The 17,857-nt window shown below is 44.8% G+C and overlaps 1 protein-coding gene across 1 annotated transcript in view; it reads right to left on the bottom strand.

Moving 5' to 3' along the window:
• The window catches only part of AMMECR1 (AMMECR nuclear protein 1), an 83,886-nt gene extending 73,289 nt beyond the window's left edge, over window positions 1-10,597 (bottom strand). Inside the window, exon 1 of the mRNA XM_082771182.1 lies at window positions 10,117-10,597. Coding sequence (XP_082627308.1) covers window positions 10,117-10,589 — 473 coding nt within the window. The 5' untranslated portion in view covers window positions 10,590-10,597. The remainder of the gene's footprint in view (window positions 1-10,116) is intronic.
• Between the last annotated feature and the right edge of the window lie 7,260 nt (window positions 10,598-17,857).

Genomic DNA, 17,857 nt, shown 5'->3' with positions numbered 1-17,857 from the left:
CTCTGGAACCATCTGAAGATTCCTGATCTCTCTGCAACGGCTTCTTCCAAGAAAATTTAGGCATCTCCAAAGACCTAAACTTCAGCGCCAAGATTTCAGAGACCACTATGGACTGCTCTGGTTCTCTCCTCCAGAGCAATTTCCATTAAACGTTCCACATAAAGGACAACTAAGGAAGTACATGATGTTTATGTTGCCTAAACTTTGGATTTCTGTAATCATTACATTTAGATGACTGCCACTCTGAGGATGAGCAAATTTCAGGCATCTCCACTTTTAGTGTATGGACTTCTAAATGGATGATAAACATTTAAGAATATAATAAAACCTTGGCTATGCATTTTTGAATGGCTTAGCAACTTTCCTTGGGGGGAAAAAAACAAAAACACCACCACTTTTTCTTCTTCCCAACTGAGACAAAATTTCACGAAGTTTCAATGAAAGCTTCAGAAATAACCAAGTCTATAGCCTCCATAATTTAAGTTCTGCGTTACAGCAGTCTCAGGCTACAAAATTTAAAGAAATCATACTAAGGAAGCATTTTGGAATAGCCCGTTTATTCAGCAGGGACAAATTTCTAATTTCCAACCATAAAACACGTAGCAGCAGACTGTTCACCACCTTATATGTTCATCAATTCTGTCTAGTGTAACTACACTACTACTTTCAGCTTATGACAAATAGGAGTCAGCTGCTGCTGAGCATCTCTGACACATTCAAAAAAGAAAACCCACTTAAATTAGCAGAATGGTATATGGTAGTAGGCAGTCTTCAAGTAGGTTATTCCAAGCTATTTATATTACGTATGTGAAAAACTTAACGCCTTGAAATCGTCCAAAATGAAAAAAAAAAAAAGCCACTGGCAGCAGATAACAGATTTCATATTCTCCCCAAAAGAAGCACTACTGGGAACAACTTTTTGTATGGGCTCTGATTTCTATATTAAAATATAGTCCAAACATGGCAAGCTGCAATAATTTATCCCTAAGGTTAAAAAGAACCACAATGGTAAGCATGCATGGGAATATTTGTCTCACTTGAATCTTTTTTCTGTGAAATAAGAGAAAGGTAATTTACATTCTGTTTCTTCTTCACAACCCTTTATTTTTAATACTTGTTTTTATTCAAGGTTTCTTCCAAATGAACAGCGCTAATCCTTACTTTCTTTCAATTTCTCTCCCAATACTTTACAAGAACTCAGACATTATGGTGGTGAACATCCCAAATGAAATTTTTGCCACCTGTCTTTTCTGGGTCTGCTTACTTTTCAGTTCCAGTTGAACTGAACCAGAGCCAGAATCAGACTCCTACTTCTTAACGAAGAGGAGAGCTAATCGCTACAACTCCACATTTGCTCAGCATTTAATAGTGATTAGTTTTAATACTACATTTCCATTTTGTTCTCCAGAGTTTGGATAATTGCTTGCACAACGCTGTACTGAAAAAATTTCCCTTTGTCGCTCAGCTTCCAGTTTTTCATCTGAGCCAGTGGCTGCCCATGCCTAGGGGATGCATCATGTACAACTACACACCTTCTTCTGGCACCACAGCTGCCTATGGAGAGGGCTTCTTCCCTCACTACAACCACACCCTTCCTATGTTTTTTTCAACCACCTCCCCAGCCTGCAACCTTCTCACCGCAGAAAGTCTGCTTGCAGGCAGCTGGTGCAAGGTTTTGCTGACTGGCATTCATTGGCTGCTTAATGCTGCAGTCAAATTTAAGTTCTGAGGACTAGAAAACATTTTTTTCCCTTCTAAAGCTTACAAGGAACTTCTGCCTAACGTAATCTTCCCTAAAAGTCAGTGTTTTAACACCTTTATCTATACAGAAGAGCTGCCTTGCAACTTGTCACTTACTGGCAGCTGAACTTCTTCTGCTCACGAACTGGGTACGGGAACGGTGGGGCACCTGATCCTTCCATTCTTGTAGCCACCTGGCAAAGGGGCTGGAAGCAGCCAGATTTACTTTGCTGGCCTGAAGAGCTGCCCAGCAGTGGAGCAACAAATGTTTTTCTCACCTTTCCTAACACACCTAAAGCTCACAAACTCTAGAGCTTCATCCGCACAACTCTTATCTCGGTGCAGAATGCCAAGCGGGAAGCAAGGCAAGTGATGCAATTCTACGGCAAGGTTGAAGCAGAAGTAATTCTGATGCTGATTAGAAGGGGGTTATGACAATGATCCTCTTTCCTCTTCTGTTTCAAACAAGCTCACCAAGTACTATCAAGCAAAGCAGGTGGCGTTTCAGATCTAGAACCCATCATGTGCCAGAGAAGCCTGCAGAGGAGATATCTTTGCTGGCAGAGAGGCAAGGGATAAACAGCAGGAGTATGGTTATGACTCCTATGACTACAAACACCATGGCCCTAAGCAGGACCTTGCTAACAATGCCCCAGAATTCAAGCTAACAGGAAGAAGGGCATACAGCGATTTTTTTAAAAGCACCAAGAAACGTGAGAACTAGCTCCCTACAGCACAGAAAGGTACAAGTGTCTTGGGAAGACATACACCCTTCTACACTGCTGCTGCCCTGGCGGCCTCGCCACGAGTCAGCAGAGCTGTCCCACATTCTGTGAGATGCCATTCTCAAGAAATCAGCACTTTAATTACTTTGGCTGCAAGTACTCAGCATGGCAAATGAGCATCCACATCCCGCAAGCCATGTCTTCCAGGAAGTTACCAAAGGCCAGTCAGATCACAAGAACGAAGCCAAATCCCGTAAGGCAGAGAAGTGTACATGCAGCCTGGAATACAAGAAGGGGGAGAGCAGGCACAAAGACATGACAACTGCAGCAAACACCCTACAGGATAAACGCCTACAGCCAAAGGAGGAGGAGGGTGTCCTACTGAACAAGCGAAGCTCTTCACACTAATCCCATTTGCCAAGGTCCCAGTTAAGAAAATGAATGGCTTTTTAGAAGGTCACACAAGTAGCTCTGCAAAGATACCTACTTTTGCCCACAGAGCTGGGCTGAACGACACCATAGCTTTTGGGCAGTCACTCTAAAGCACAGCACTAGCAGGAAGGATATCTGCATCGTTTATCGATCCAAGTTCAAATGATTAGCTATATGCTCTCTGAAGACAGCACTACGGCTAACTTCAACAGCTGCACTCCATTTTATGGATACTGCACTCCCCAACACGCTTTGTTTTTAAGGACTTGCTTGTGAGAACTCATGAATTGACTGCAGCAGAGCTGCCCCAGCTCGTTATTTAGATGCAAACTTTGCAATGCTAAACCGAGTACTAATATAATACCCTGCTCCCTAGGAGCACAAACATCATAAAAAAAGGTCAAGCATTCTCATAATGCTTTGCTAATGAGGGTCAGGGCCTGACTGGACTTGTTTTGGCCTCCAGCCTAGCAACAGTTTCTGTGTTGGCCAAACTCTGGGAAGTCTACTATTAGTTTTAAATAATTTGCACCTTTCCTGCCTTCCAAAGAAGCTCTTACCACAGCAACCACCAGTATACGGCTCGAACAACTTCTGTGTTAGCATACAAGCACTTTACTTCTGAAGACAATAATTTGATGCTACAGAAAACCAGCAGTTACCTGTAAACAAGTGCTTAATGTAAAATAGCTATTGAGCTTGCTCCTTTAATCGTGGCATGAGTTTCAAGAGATCCAAGAACTACGGGCTAGGTAAAGCAAACATACTTCATTCATTGCCTGGTCACAGCCTAGGTCTGTACCCTAAGTGAACTGACAAAGGCAAAGCTCTACGGTCTTTCAGTAACTCAAAAATAATTATTTTCATTCTTAAGTTATTAAATACTCAGTAATTTATCGCAAAGGATGCTAGAGATGTACACGTGAAGTCAGTCAAATTGGAACCCAATGCATTTCTCACAGGCAGACAGGTTAAATAGGAATATACATGTAGAACATCAAAAATAATGTCAAGAACTGGATTTGCAAAATGCCCAGAAATCTTTATGTCTTCAATAGAAGGTAGAGTAAAAGGAAAGGTGACTAAAGATTTGATTGCAACTAAAACAAAAGAGGCAATAAAAATGAACGACCAGATTGATGGCACAGGGAGAAGTGGCTGCTGACTTCTCACCCTACAAGGTGTAGGGATCAAACAATTTCTACCAAACTAGCATTGCAGTGTATCGGAGCCTTTATGGTAACTCTGTGGTGGTTGTGTGTATCTGAAGAAGGAAAACCAGGGCCCTTTCTTCAGGCCATCTGTGAAGTGATCTCTTGTACGAATAGAAACATACGAACAGTTCACTAAAATGAGTTTATGAAGCAAAAGGCCCTCAAAGTCCATTTAACTTCATTTGGAGTTTATCAGAACAGTATTTGCTCTGTTCACCAATCAGACCAGAAGAGGAGCTTACTGGTTAAGGCAAGTTTTCTGAAGCTGTACAGCTCTGTTTTCCTCCTCTGCTGTACCAAACTGCGGTCACCAGTCCTGCTTTAAAATACGCTGGGAATTCCCTGCTGAGCACTGCTCATGCCAGCCAAAATACATTTTCTGCTGCACAGTACTTAAAAAAACTTCCACCACAGGATGCCACTTTGAATGAACCACTCAATCCTTCATACTCCAGCGTTTAACACTCAACAGCAAAGACAGTGTTAAGTCAGAAGATGCTGAAGCTTGTACGAAACCGTGACACATACATAAAAACAGAATGAAGTCAGACAGACACACAGACACCAAACAGCACTTCCCTGTCCGCGTTCCTCAACGCTATGGGTTTTGTTTTATGTCTGGTGTTGATCTTTAGCTGTGACCAAGCAATCATTATAGCTGTTGTGTAATGTTACCGAGTGTGACAACAAATACAAATTACCGCACTGAGACTGCCACACAAGTAAGTTTCCACTGCCACTCAAGTACTGTAGAGTAACAACAAAATTTCCGACTTCGGACATCAACAATACTAATGTCAGGAGGTACAGCTGAACTCCGAGTAGGGACTGCAGAGGAAGGTTTTATTTATTTATTTATTTAAAGACCATACTCTGAAACCTGTAACTGAAATTTGCTAAGTTTCCAGGGAGTTTTACAAAAACGGTTGTAAAGAAACATACTGACACGATCAAGGAGTCCAGCACATTGTTAAATTTAAAGTTGGAGCCTGAAGTTGTAAAGACTAAAACTCACTAAAAGTGAGACTCCATTGAAGAAACCAGAAATCAAGAAAAGCCGGTAATCCTATGAACTTTCAAGACATTTTTATTTACACATGTAAGCATATGCACACATCTGCAGAGAAGCCTTGTGTTTCCTCAGCACCTTAGCAGAAAGCATCAGACAGTAGTTTAGCATTTCAGAAAATTCAGCTTTGGAACTGCACAGGAAGATTTTAAACTATTCCAATGTAAATTGCTAACAAATCACCAACACTGGTGTTAACACAATATTAAGACACCCACAAAGGCAAAACATCGGATAGCCGGTAACAAACCCTGGAACCATTTCTTTCTTACAGGGTCAATTTACACTTACTCTGAGCAGAATCACAACTTTCTTGGGAAGCGTGAAAACTGGTGGGCACGAGACAAGCTAGCTCCACGTCTTTAAACTGCATTGAATTTAACCATCTCCACACTTCACTAACACAGAATCAAGGTGACGTAGTAGCACTACCCCATACCCTTCTAGAAGATGTAAACTGACAGATCCTAGACCTGAAAACACGGAAATAAGAAGGCCAAGCACACTGACACCATGGTGTACCTGTACCCCAGCCCTGCAGCCAAGGTTGTTGCAGAGTGGACACCAAGGAAGAAAAGAACTGGTCCGTTTCCCAGCCACCTCTTTGGACCAAGACTGGATATTGCCCAAGATTTGTTTTAAAGCAGAGGCCTTTGATCCCAGATGAAGCCAGGCAGATTACTCAGGTGGCAAAGAACGTGGTTGCCAGCAATGCTTCTGCTGGCGGCTGGAGCCTTGGCACGTGCACGGGGCTGGCAGCCTCACACCGTTCACTGCCTGTGTCACAGTCCCCCCTGCAAGATGAAGAGGATGTGAGCAAGCCATCACCAAGGCACGTGTGGTAAACATCCTTCTCAAGAGCTCCTCAGCAGCACAGGAAGGCAGGGCACGGGCAGCACCGGCCATTCTGGGTGCAAAACCTTGCTTTTGGTTATCATGTACCAGCCAACACGGACAGAACAAATTGTGCCAAGTAAGGGTGCTCAGCACCAAAATAATCCCATTAACTAGCAGGCTGTTCCCAGGAGACTTTCGGGAAGGGACTGCAAGACACAAACATCTGGCACAACAGTTAACCTGGTGTACTGACACACATTTTCCCTAGAAAGAAGCTGGCATTAATGGGAAATAGGCAAGCTGAAGAGCTGCGAAGATGAGGCAAACAGTGTGCTGAACCAGGAACTCAGCAGGGTGATTTCTGTGCGTTAAAGGAAATCTATGCAGCAAGCAGAGATTTCAGAATCTTTAAGGGAAAAAAGAACCTCATGCCCCACCGCACAGCTTCAGCTAAACTCCTCTTTGTGCACCTACCCTTCCCACCCTGTCACACCAACCTGGCACACACTTCGGTTTAGGTTTCCACTCGAGCACCTTCCTACTAGAAGAACTGTAGCGAGCAGCACAAATCCTGAGTCCTTCCCCACTGGTGTGCTGCCCTTTTCCACAAGGGAAGGCAGGACGTGGTACTGTTTGCACTGATCACGGAGGAATAGGGTGCGTTGCACAAAACCAAACCAGAAAGGAAATAAAGACACGAGAGTTATTTGTTAGAAAGATATGAAACGTGGAAAAAAAAGGACTATTCAGTTTTCCTTCTCCCTAAATGCACAGGGTAAAGTGTTTTGACAGTTTCTGCATCCCCTCACAATGTATTTTGATTGACACTTCTAAACCCCTATAGCGAAAAACCACCTTTAAATAATTGCAGTGTTCCATAACTCTACACATCAAGCTGAGTTTCAAGAACAAACAATGGCTGATTGACATTTTGTATAAGTGAAAAGTTTTGTCTGGGGCAACGGTTTTCAAACTCTGTATCATCTTCCATACCTCCAGGACCATTTTTACCTGCCGTCCACTCCTGTAGGCTGAGAGCCGCTGCACTGCAAGAGGAAAGGACATGCCTTGCAGAGCATGTCCTGAGAAGGAGGGAGGGACTGTTTTAGAGGGCAACTCAATGTGAGGTGACATTATAGGTCAAAGAAAGCTGTTCAATTATGACAGAGATAGAAGAAAATGGTGAAAGATCAGTGGAAGACTGCAAGAGAAGAAGGAAGATTTGCCAAGTCTGTTTTCACCAAGGCACCACAGGACAGATTCAGCGTCTTCCCACTCTCTTCTTTTGACCCCATGACTTACTGCCTCCAGCCCAACAGCTCCCTAGCAATACCTTCCACCAGCACCCCATATCCTGTGCTTTAGGAATTACACTCAGAGATAGGAAAATGACAGTTATTTAATCCGTGTCTGGGCTGTGCTGAAGTCCAAAATCTGTGCCCTTTCAAAAACTGGCATTTTGTCTCATTCCTACTAACTGCTCCAAAATCCCTGCCTTTCAGGCTGTGCTGTGGTCCTCAGCTCAGCAGCCAAAAGTTACAAAAATCCAGAGGCACCGCACACAGTTTTTGTTCAGAAGACAATACATCAGAACCCCCAGCCCAAGTGATTCAGTCACCTGCTTTTCTTTGATCTTGCCCAGTTTCATTGTTCAAAGACCTGCAAGAAATGAGTCACACTTGTGTGAGGATACCTGCTCACACGTCGTTCATCCTCCCTGTAATTAACAGAGCTCAAAACAGCATTTCTGTTCAATTGCTGACTTTTATTGTAGGCTACTACTCTTAGACCAGTTATTGTGGTCTACAGACAAAACTTCCAGAAGGATTCCTGACAGAAAGCTGCGACATACATTCACTGAGAAATGCCGGTTCCCATTCAGCTTTTTTGCCATGCGGGAAGAAGCTCAGCTTCAAAGACAACATCACACCTTTGTGAGCTACCTGGCTATTGATAAGACCGCGCGCAAATCTTTTGACTGCTACAAGTCACGCTGCCTCTGAACATTTGGCAGGAGCAAATTATTCACTGACCTAGAATTTTACATGTAATACTGAGCAACTTTTTCAAAGTTGCTTCCCCAACTGCACAAACATAATCAGCTCACAAGGCTGCTGAAAGCAGCAGTTCTGCCATCTGTCTGCTTATTCCCACCTCACACTTGTGCGGGCACAAGTGTTTGTGAAGCCACACAACGATCCAGAGGGAACCAATCTCTGAAAACCAACCGGGGAAAAAAATAAAATGATAATTAGATCATTCTTCCAGTCTGATACACAGTACAACTGTGCATGCTGGCGTGAGCATGGGAACATGCACAAACGGTATCAGTGATGCTAACGGCAGTGCCATTTTTGTAAGTCCATTGACACAGCAACTTTTTAAACCAGGTCAGCAAACGAAATCTCAAGAATGCATATGCACACACATGAATTTCAGAAAAATACAAATTTTACTTAATTTGTTATTATGTCCTTTTTAAAGTAAGAAGTGGGAGAAGAAAGGTGAAGTGATCTGTTAGCTACCAAGAGGAATCCAAGTGCTTGCAGGAAAACATTTCTGTGGTTAACTCTTCACCTCTGCCTCAGTTTCCTCCATTAATAAAACAGGGACAGTAACAGGAGAATCTTCAGCAAAACACCATGGTTAAAAAAAAAAACAAAAAACACACCACAGCAGCAAGGTAACGTTGTCACAGAGAAACATGGGCAGAATTCAACTCACTCTCTTGCACTAGCAAGGAGTGAACTGGCACAAAGGTGATGCGGTAACCAACAGTGGTCTGGGGTGGAGAACAGATACAGGACAGTGCAGAGCAAAACGGCTACTTAGCGCAGCAGTACCTAAAAAATTGGTTTCTTCAAGATGGACGTGGATTTACAAAAGACCTGGGTAAAGAAACTCATGGTGGAGTCTCTCTGCCCTCCTCTCATTACTGGTGCTCTGGTGTAATCGCATGGGAGGTACGAAGAGAATATGGGGAGGACTTGCTGGGGTGGCAGGTTAAGTAGGAATCCTCTGAGCCGGGTTGTCATGACAGCAGCTGACAGTATGCAAGAGACGTATAGATCCTGGATGGTAGAACAGCAAGGACTCCAAACAAGATCATTAACACATGACAGAATTTTAACACCGGGAAGTATGCGCTACATCTCATTAATGAAACATGGACCACACGATAACCCTTTGCACCAGCGAGGGTGTGTGTGGGCAGAGGACACACAGAAAACGTTTCCACTAAGTACCCACAAAGAACGGGTGCTACTAAGACCCCGAGAGCCACGCCGTACCGCAGACGAAGCAGTGGCATGCACTGGTGTGGATCAACCCTGCCGAGCCTCAGCTGGAGCTCGCCCCACGAGCCCCGTCCTGTGTTAAAGCACAGCGAAGGGGTGGAAGCGGTTTCAAAGCACCCCTAAGGCTGGCTTTGCGCTCACACAGCCTCGGAGCGGGGTAACTCATCCCAGCCGCGAGGAAGCAACTTCCTGCCGGGCAGAAGTTTCTCCCTGAAGTGTCTGAGCTGCACCTGCGGCAGCACGTCTGTCTGTCCGTCTGTCTGTCCGTCTGTCCGTCTGTCCCCCGGCACCGGCAGGTGCTCCTGGGGGCCCTACAGGAGCAGGAGGCTGTGAGGCTCTGCACCAACCCCAAACGGGAGCAGCCGGGGACGGGCACACAGCAGGCCCTCGGCGGCAGCTCGCACACGCTCGGGAGGCAAAGGAGGGCGGCAGTAACAGGTGCTCGGCGCGATCGCTGCAAAACTTCGGAGCTTCGGTGCGGGAGACGGCCCCGGGGCTTCAGCGCATCGCCCACGGGCCCCTCCGCAGGGCACAGCGCAAGGCAGGGGCTCGGCGCGGGCTGACCCCGAGCAGCCCCACAGCCGCCGGCGGACCCCGCGCGGAGCCGGGAGCCTCCCCGTGAAGCGGAGCCCGGCGGGGAGCCGGGCAGGGCACGGAGCCGGAGCCCGGCATCTGGGGCCGGGGCAGCCCTCGGGGCAGCGGCGGGGGCAAGGACGGAGCCCGGCGGGGGCGCCCGCGGGCCGAGCGGGGCCAGGCGAGGCCAGGCGGGGGCCGGGAGCGGCGCGGGGCCGGGCGATACTCACTAGGGGTCGTTGGTGAAGCGGGGGCTCCGCGGGGGCTGGTAGCCGTAGAGGTGACAGTAGAGCACGTCGAAGCAGAAGCAGCACATCTCGGCCGACACCACCATCTTCCTGCAGCCGGGCCCGCCGGAGCCGGCGCCGGGGGAGGAGGAGAGCAGCGAGGCGGCGGCGGCCGGCGGGGAGAGGCCGGCGGCGCCCCCGCCGCAGCTGGGCGGCAGCGGCGGGGCCAGGGCGCAGCCGGCGGCGCCCCCCGCCAGCCCCCCGAGGCCGTTGAGGCGGGGACCCCCCGGCGGGGGCAGCGCCCCCGGCTCGCCGCCCGCCGCCGCCGCCGCCCCGCCGCAGTGGGAGCCGCCGCCGCCGCTCCCCGGGCCGGCGGCGCCCGACGGAGGGGAGCTGGAGAGTTTCTGCTTCTTCACCCCGCAGCAGCCCGCCGCCATCTTGGAGCCGTCTCCCCCCACGCAGCGCTTCCGACCCATGGCGGGGGGGCCGGCCGAGCGGCCGGGGGACGTGCGGCGGCCCGCTCCGCCTCCTGCCGGGCCCGCTCCGCCTGCAGCGGGGAGGAGGAGGAGGAGGAGGAGGAGGAGGGAGAGACAGAGAGACAGAGAGAGCGGCGTTAGAGCGAGCCAGCCGGCCGGCCGCCTTCCCCCCTCCCCTCCTCGGGCCGAGCCGCCTTCCCCCCCCCCCTCCTTCTGTCAGGGCAGCGGAGCGGCTCCGCCCCGGTGCTGGCAGAATGAGGTGGAAATGCCCCCGCACAGCCCCCGAGCCGGCTCCGAGCCCTGCTCGATAATTGAAGTGACCTGAGCTGCCTTCGGCTGGGGAGCAGAAGGGAGGGGGCGGGCAGGCGGGGAGCCCTGCGGAGAGTGCCGGGATGCACCTATCGGATGCACAGCCCTCTGAGGGCTGAAATGTTAGATTTTATATAGACACACAGCGTGTTTTTGCATCGCAGCCTGGGCGATTGCTTCGCACCCCCCTAAGCGGCGGCTCCACGGCCCCGGAGCCTGCAGCTCGGGCTGCCTCGTGGCGAGCCTCGAGGGAGGGGAAGGCCCGAGGGAAAGGCCGGAGCTCCGCAGGGCTCGAGGCTTCCCCAGTTAAGCTGGGCAGGCTGCTGAGGGGGATTTTATATTAGCCTCACATGTCTGAATTTATTGAGAGACTTCACGGTGGCCATAAAGTACTTAACAACCTATATATACGTTTTTGAAAAGAACACCACTGGTGTCATGGGGCTAGCTCTGGCATGGGATATAGCAGCTGGTACCACAGAACAGCAGCACGGCCATATCAAGGTAGGCAAGGGAGCGAGGGCTGCCTCGTACAGCTAAAACTCTCCGAATATTGCAAGTTTAGAGAGACACAAAGTCATTATCTAGTTGCAAATGTGGTCTACAGAAAGGTTTTGCAGGCGCAAACTACAGAGATTCGGGTCGGAAAGGGTTTCTTCAGCATCCTCATGGTCTTAATACTGTCTGGATATTTAGTTATTATGGATTTGAGGAGGAAATCAATGGTTACTGGAGCTCTAATACTACTTGGTTAAAAAGCCCTTCAAGGGCTTCTGTCCAAATACTGGCCGAAACTTCTCTGTTTGAATCATAGCCTGAGGTGAAACAGCTGCAGGGAATAATAGCAAACAGAAAAGAGAAGAATTCGATGGTGTAAGGCAGTCTTTCGTATTTTAAATTTTAATGTTTGTGTTTGGAGCAGGTAAATACTTGAGAGTGGAACCCAGTTTCCCTCTCTGAAACAACTTTCACTAAAAACAAAGGCAGCGTCTTCCACTTGAGGGATTCATTTGTTTAAAATCAGTTAGCAGTGACACCTTCTGTTGCTTTTGAGAAAAGAGTTTCTTCAGGTATTGAATTCCGGCTTTTTCTAAGTTTTTCACTGCTCTGTGGTCTTTAGCACTAACATGCACAAAAAAAAATATAAGAAAAATTAAAAGCTGATGATATGGATAGAAATACAAATCAGTCACTCCACTGGGACAGGCAATTGTGAGGTTCCGGGTAAGTCTCAGAGCTAGGACTGATATCCTCATGCAGTATCAGCAGTACCAATAGTGCACAGTGATCTTGATTAAATATCGTATTGCAGTGCTCCCTGAATGAAGGACTAAATTAAATATGGTACTCGTTCATTAAGAACACCTTCCTTCCTCCACTTCTGCAGATGCTCTTCTCTGTATTTGCCTGCAAACTTACCAGCAGTTGTGCTATTTTTTTCCTCAGCATAGTGTAATACGTACCAAATTTCTCTTTTGTTGAGACAATAGCAAATATATGAACACAACTGCGGTAACTACTGCTTAGTGGAATCAGGAAGACACAACTGTATCATCTGATATTTTGGTCATTATCTTGAAGTGGAAAGAACTGTAGATTAACAAAACAATTTTTGTAACTCAGTGGAAAATTTCCATTTATATTTGAATAAGAGTTTATTCTTTGAATGAGATGGCTTTGGTTAACTGCAACATCTGTTTCATTGGCCCCTTGGCTTCAGGTAAAGCTTGAGTTCCTTTACATTTCCTATTATAAGGAACCCTAAATGTATTCAGTTTCTTCATTTATAGAGCGTTTCTATATTTTGCCAACTTTAGCAGATTTTCTCCTGTTGGTTGATGACTGTGCTGTGCCTCGTATGCAGTCAAATTCACTAAGTGAATTCAGCATAAAAAAATCCTAACAGTCGGAGTGGAGTCTAGGATGGTAGTGCAATTAAATCAGTTTAATTTCTGTGTGATGTAGCTCTTCTTTCAGACTCCAGCTGTGTAGCACTCTTGCTCACTTTATGTTCTAAAGTCCCAGTGATTTTAAAATTGTCTCTTGTTACAAGTGAGAGATTTAAATTAGATTTCAATTAAAATTCTTGTCAAGTGCTGTTATGGACACGGTGATAAGAAATATAATACTACTTGTAGAAAGGTATTTCACAGTGATCCAAACCTGCTCTGAAGGATTGCCCTTCTTAAACAAACAAACAAAAATCCAAACAGATTGGCTGGTATCTGGGGGAAACGGTGTCTTACTGGGTGTGATCCTTCTGAATCCAAGGTAAAATTTGCACTGACTGTAGTGGGAGTCAGGTAGCTCTCAAGCAGGCCAAAAGAGTATCTTTTGATACTCTTTTGATACAAAAGAGTATCTGTGTTGTGAGTATCTTACAACCTAACTACTAGTCAAGAACAACGAGAACAAGGAAACAATGAGCCAAAACTGGGCTGCACTGTAAGCAGGACTGATATAATCCTTGCCTTATTAGTATCCATTCTTTTAATAGGCACTGTGACAGGTGAGAGATTTAAAAGGGTACTTAAAATAGCACGTTTAGGCTGTGGTTCTTTGTGCATTTCTGCAGTAGTAGTAATGTTGGTTTAAGCAGCTCTACCTCAGCTGATTGTTCTTTTTCCTGTCCCACCCATTCTGCTGTGTCCGTGCAGCTGTTTGGGCAGATGTGAGGCAGAAGATGAAACTGAAAAACAATTATTCTTTTCCCTTGATTATTTTTCAGCCAAATCAGTTCTCCAGTCCGCTATATCAGAGGGCTGCCCGAAAATCTGTGTGGGTCTATTCTGGGGGGGGGGACTGTACAAAACTGAGAATTAATAGCCTTGAGCAGCTTAAACAGTGCTGTGGAAAAATGAGAAAATGCAGCCCAATGTGACATTGCACATATTTATGGGGAAACTGTCGGAAATTAGAGGCTTTTGAGTTTTAAATAATAGGTGATGAAGGCCAGTGGAGGAAAGATATGAATGAGAGAAGGTAGATGAACAGCCTTGAAAGTGAAGAAAAGTAGTTTATACTTAAGATTGTAGAAAAGTCAGAGCTAGGGAATGAAAGAAAGGGAAATGGAAAGAAAGTCCTCTTTTCCAAATATATCATTTTCCACTTTCTTAGAACTAAGGGAAACATTATACCGCAGTTTATTCTGTAAAAATGAACTCCCAAAAAGTGCGCGACGTACATGGTCAGAATCTCTGTGAAGTTGTTAGTTTTATTGTGGAGGATATTATTCTAGAGAAGAGTCTGTACTTACATTCCCCAAAATTCAGAGGTTAAATTCTATCTTTGTAGCTTCCCATCATAATGATCTTTTTTTGGATGGGTCTGCCATAAAACTGGAAGATTTACATTCTGAGAATTCCTTTGGTCTGGGGAGTTCCCACCCATTGTGGAGACAGTCTAGACAACTCTCCCCTTGCACTGCAGCCTCCGAGGCATTATGAGTGTAGCTAGGAAGAAAGTGGTTTTGCCTGGTTGGCTTTCTTACATTATTCCCAAACTGGTCTATCACACTCTGGAGGCTCGTATGAGTTTTCCTTGGTATATTCTGCGCAGACAGAATAGTCACTGCTCTTCAGTAGGCTCACTGCCTCAGCTGTGCCCATGAGAAATCAGACGCAGCTCTGAATCTAGGCCAGAAAGTGTGCACAAAATCCAATAAAGTTAGCTTGCACATGCCTGAGAACAGTAATTGTTCTTACCAGTTAGAGGCCATATCCTGCTATTGTTCCATATATTAAGCCCCTATTGAAGTCTCTCCTAAAAAATCTTGTACAAAAATTCATTTCAGGATGTGATACCAGCCAGCAGACAAAAGGTCCTCTCATGTTGTGTTACTGGAATCCTGGCCCTGTTTCATATTTTGAGCTATGTTACAATATCACCACCCTGTGAATCTAGTCTGTGTTATTTTAAATTTAACATTGTTTTACAGGCATTTTGCACTCTTACGCAAATTTAGGGTTTGGTCCCGTTAAACCATCTGTGCATGGAGCTTGCACTACAAAACTGGGCATAGACTTGCAAAAAAAAGATTTCCAAGTGTAATTTCTCTATATATCTAGGATTGGGCAGTCCTCTAACTAGAGACAGAAATGTTAAATGTTAAAAGTGTCAAGGGAGTCAAGAAAGTTATTTGATTAAAAACCTAAATATCAAAGCACTTGCAATAAGGTGAGACTAGGAGCAGCTTTTCCATGGAATTCGTTTCACTTAATTTTGTGAAGCTGCGTTCTTCCTCCAATACTACGTCAATGCAATGTCCTATCCTCTTCGAATGTATTTTTCCATTGTACAGTGATAAAAGACTATGTAGCTTACATAGCAGTATTCTCACTGGAAATTCACCATGGTTCCGTTGAGGTCAGTGGAGCTTCAGTGATTTATGCTAGCTGATACATTAATAATAAGCCTTAGGACATATTTTTTGACATGGCTGTTTGTAGTTAGTCTCCTTCACAAAATGTTTTCCACTGCTGTAGAGCAAGCATATGGATTAACAGCATTTCTCTTTTATGAAGAGTGCAAAGTGCTTGTTGTAAAAGTTTAAAATCAGTAAATTTAGAACAATCCGTGGGTATCTGTTTACCCAATGCAGTCATACAGCCACCGCTATTGAAACCTCACCACAGTCGAATCAGACACGGCAGCTGAGGTGTATAAGGATAGAAAGTTATCATTCATTTCTAATTGAATAATTTAGGAGGATAGAATGTAATTGCTGAGAATTATATCTGATCAGAACATCACAGTTACATTTCTGTTCATTTCTAGGAGTTGTACTAGACCTCTAACCGGGTGGTCAGTAGTTGATTTTGCATCTCATCTAAAAACACTGAAATGAAACGTACATAAAAGCTCAGTTAATGCAAGGAGCAGAAATTTCAGAAAAGAGGGGAATGTTAGCAACATTAATTATTTGTTAACAGTGTCAGTTGATTCGGATGACAGAAAATGCTCCTGTGTAAGGAAGCTAACAAGCATTAATTTTGGTCTCCCTTTTGATTTAAGACTACTTGAGCTTCCTTTTCAGATGTTATTTAATTTTCTTGTGAAGTGTTTTAATTTACTCTGACAGCTGCTTTTGCTATCTTTTTGCATGTATTATCTAGCTTTTGGTGTGAAGGAATTTCACCTACATTCCTCTAATGGCAAGTTCTTTGCTTAGGTTCATGCTCCCTTGCTCTGGTATTCTACACTGCTGAGATAGCATTGAAGCTGCCAGCTCTCTGTGCCTTTCGGAGAAGTGAGATATGCTGTTCTCCAAAGACTAAAGAACTTTTTTCTTTAATCTTTGTGAATACCAAAAATCAATGAATCTTTCTGCTTGCCCTTTACTATTCTCACTTCAATAAAGGAACTCGTTGATCTTAAGATGATCAAGAGCTGTTTCCACTGTTCCAGATGGGGCTTCACTAGTCACTTTATATCAGACAATTCTAGTCATGCCTCACAAAATATTTTAGCTATTGTTTTAAGAGAATGTTCATTAGCTGCACTAGACTACTGCATTTAAAAAAAATATGCATGTCAGTCATAAGTGTTTCCTTCTACAGTATTATTGTAACATACTGATTATTGAATGTCATTTTTTCCTGTTTCTCTAGATGTATTACCAGCCTTTATATTCAATGCCTAAATTTCTTAACCTCCTGTCTTCCAGTGCTTCTGATCTGTACATGTCAACCTGAATGTCATGTCAATCCTCCTTTCTGTGACTGGTTTTATAAAATCACCATTTTTGTCATGCTGGTGCATTTATTTTTTTCTGTGCAAAGAAAAAAACGTTCCCAGTATGCTGGGTTCAAACTGACAAATGCCAGTGTTTGTCATAAAGGCAATGGTGCTTTGGTGCTATAAACCTCTAACTGCTAGGAAGTGCTAAATTCATTGTCTTAAGAGAGCCTAGATATCCATACAGAACACTAATTAGTAGCAGATGTTAACTCTTGTGGCAAAAAGCCAGTGAGGCTCCGGCAAAACCTTTCTCATTGCAGTCATCACTTTCATCATTGGCAATTGGTCAGTGCAGCCCCATGAGGCTGGTTCTTATGGTGCCTTGGGAGTCACCTCTCACCCTCACCCTGTCTGCTTTCCAGTATTCAGTCCTGCAGATTGTTCTTTTTTTCAGTGCAGTAGCAAAAGCCAAACAACTCACGTGCACTGCATCCAGCTATTAATTCTTTATTACATCCTTAAGGCTTTGGAGGAGACTAGTAAGCCTCAAGCTGCTGAATAAAGTTTAATCTGAGAATTGGTAGCACCCAGTCTCTCACAGAACTGCAGCCTTATTCATAATTTTGTTGCTTCCTTTCCACAGCATTCACATTCTCCAACGTAACATTTTTCTGATGTACTTTCTATTGCAAATGTCAGTTCTCCTTTCAGATATGTACAAATCAAATTACTCCAATGAAGTCAATAGAATTTTATTGTTACAGAACAATGAGTTCCACACCAGGCCTTTTAAACCTGTAGGTTCTCACTGTAAATTGATGAACAACTTGTCTGTTCCTAGGTCTCTTGAGCTATCCTCTGGTCTCAAGGAAAATGGTATCTATATGGATACCCACATATGAACACACCAAACTTGGTTTGCGTGCCTGTTCTCAACAGTTTCTTCATGCTTCATATTCTAATCACCTACTGACTGCCAGAGATTGCACAGAGGTAACATATTTTTGTATAAGCACTGAGCATTTGATTTGAGGAAATGACCATTTCCGTGCAGAAGTGATTGAGACAGTCATTAACACTACAAACCTATCCTTATGTTAATTCAGCTTAAAAAAAGCACTCATCTGCCTGTGAGTTTTAATGTCAACATTGAAATATACTTGTCTAGTGTTTCAGTTAAAACTGGGCTTCTACAGCTGTTACTATTCCATTTGAAATACATCTTTCTAATAGTTTACTCATTTTGGTTAACATTTCTCTATAGCATTTTTATGTATTGG

This window comes from Aythya marila (genome assembly GCF_965140915.1).
Source record: "Aythya marila genome assembly, chromosome: 13".
Classification (NCBI taxonomy): Eukaryota; Metazoa; Chordata; class Aves; order Anseriformes; family Anatidae; genus Aythya; species Aythya marila.
The sequence above is the reverse complement of the archived record's forward strand: the minus strand, read 5'-3'. Positions and strand labels throughout refer to the sequence as shown.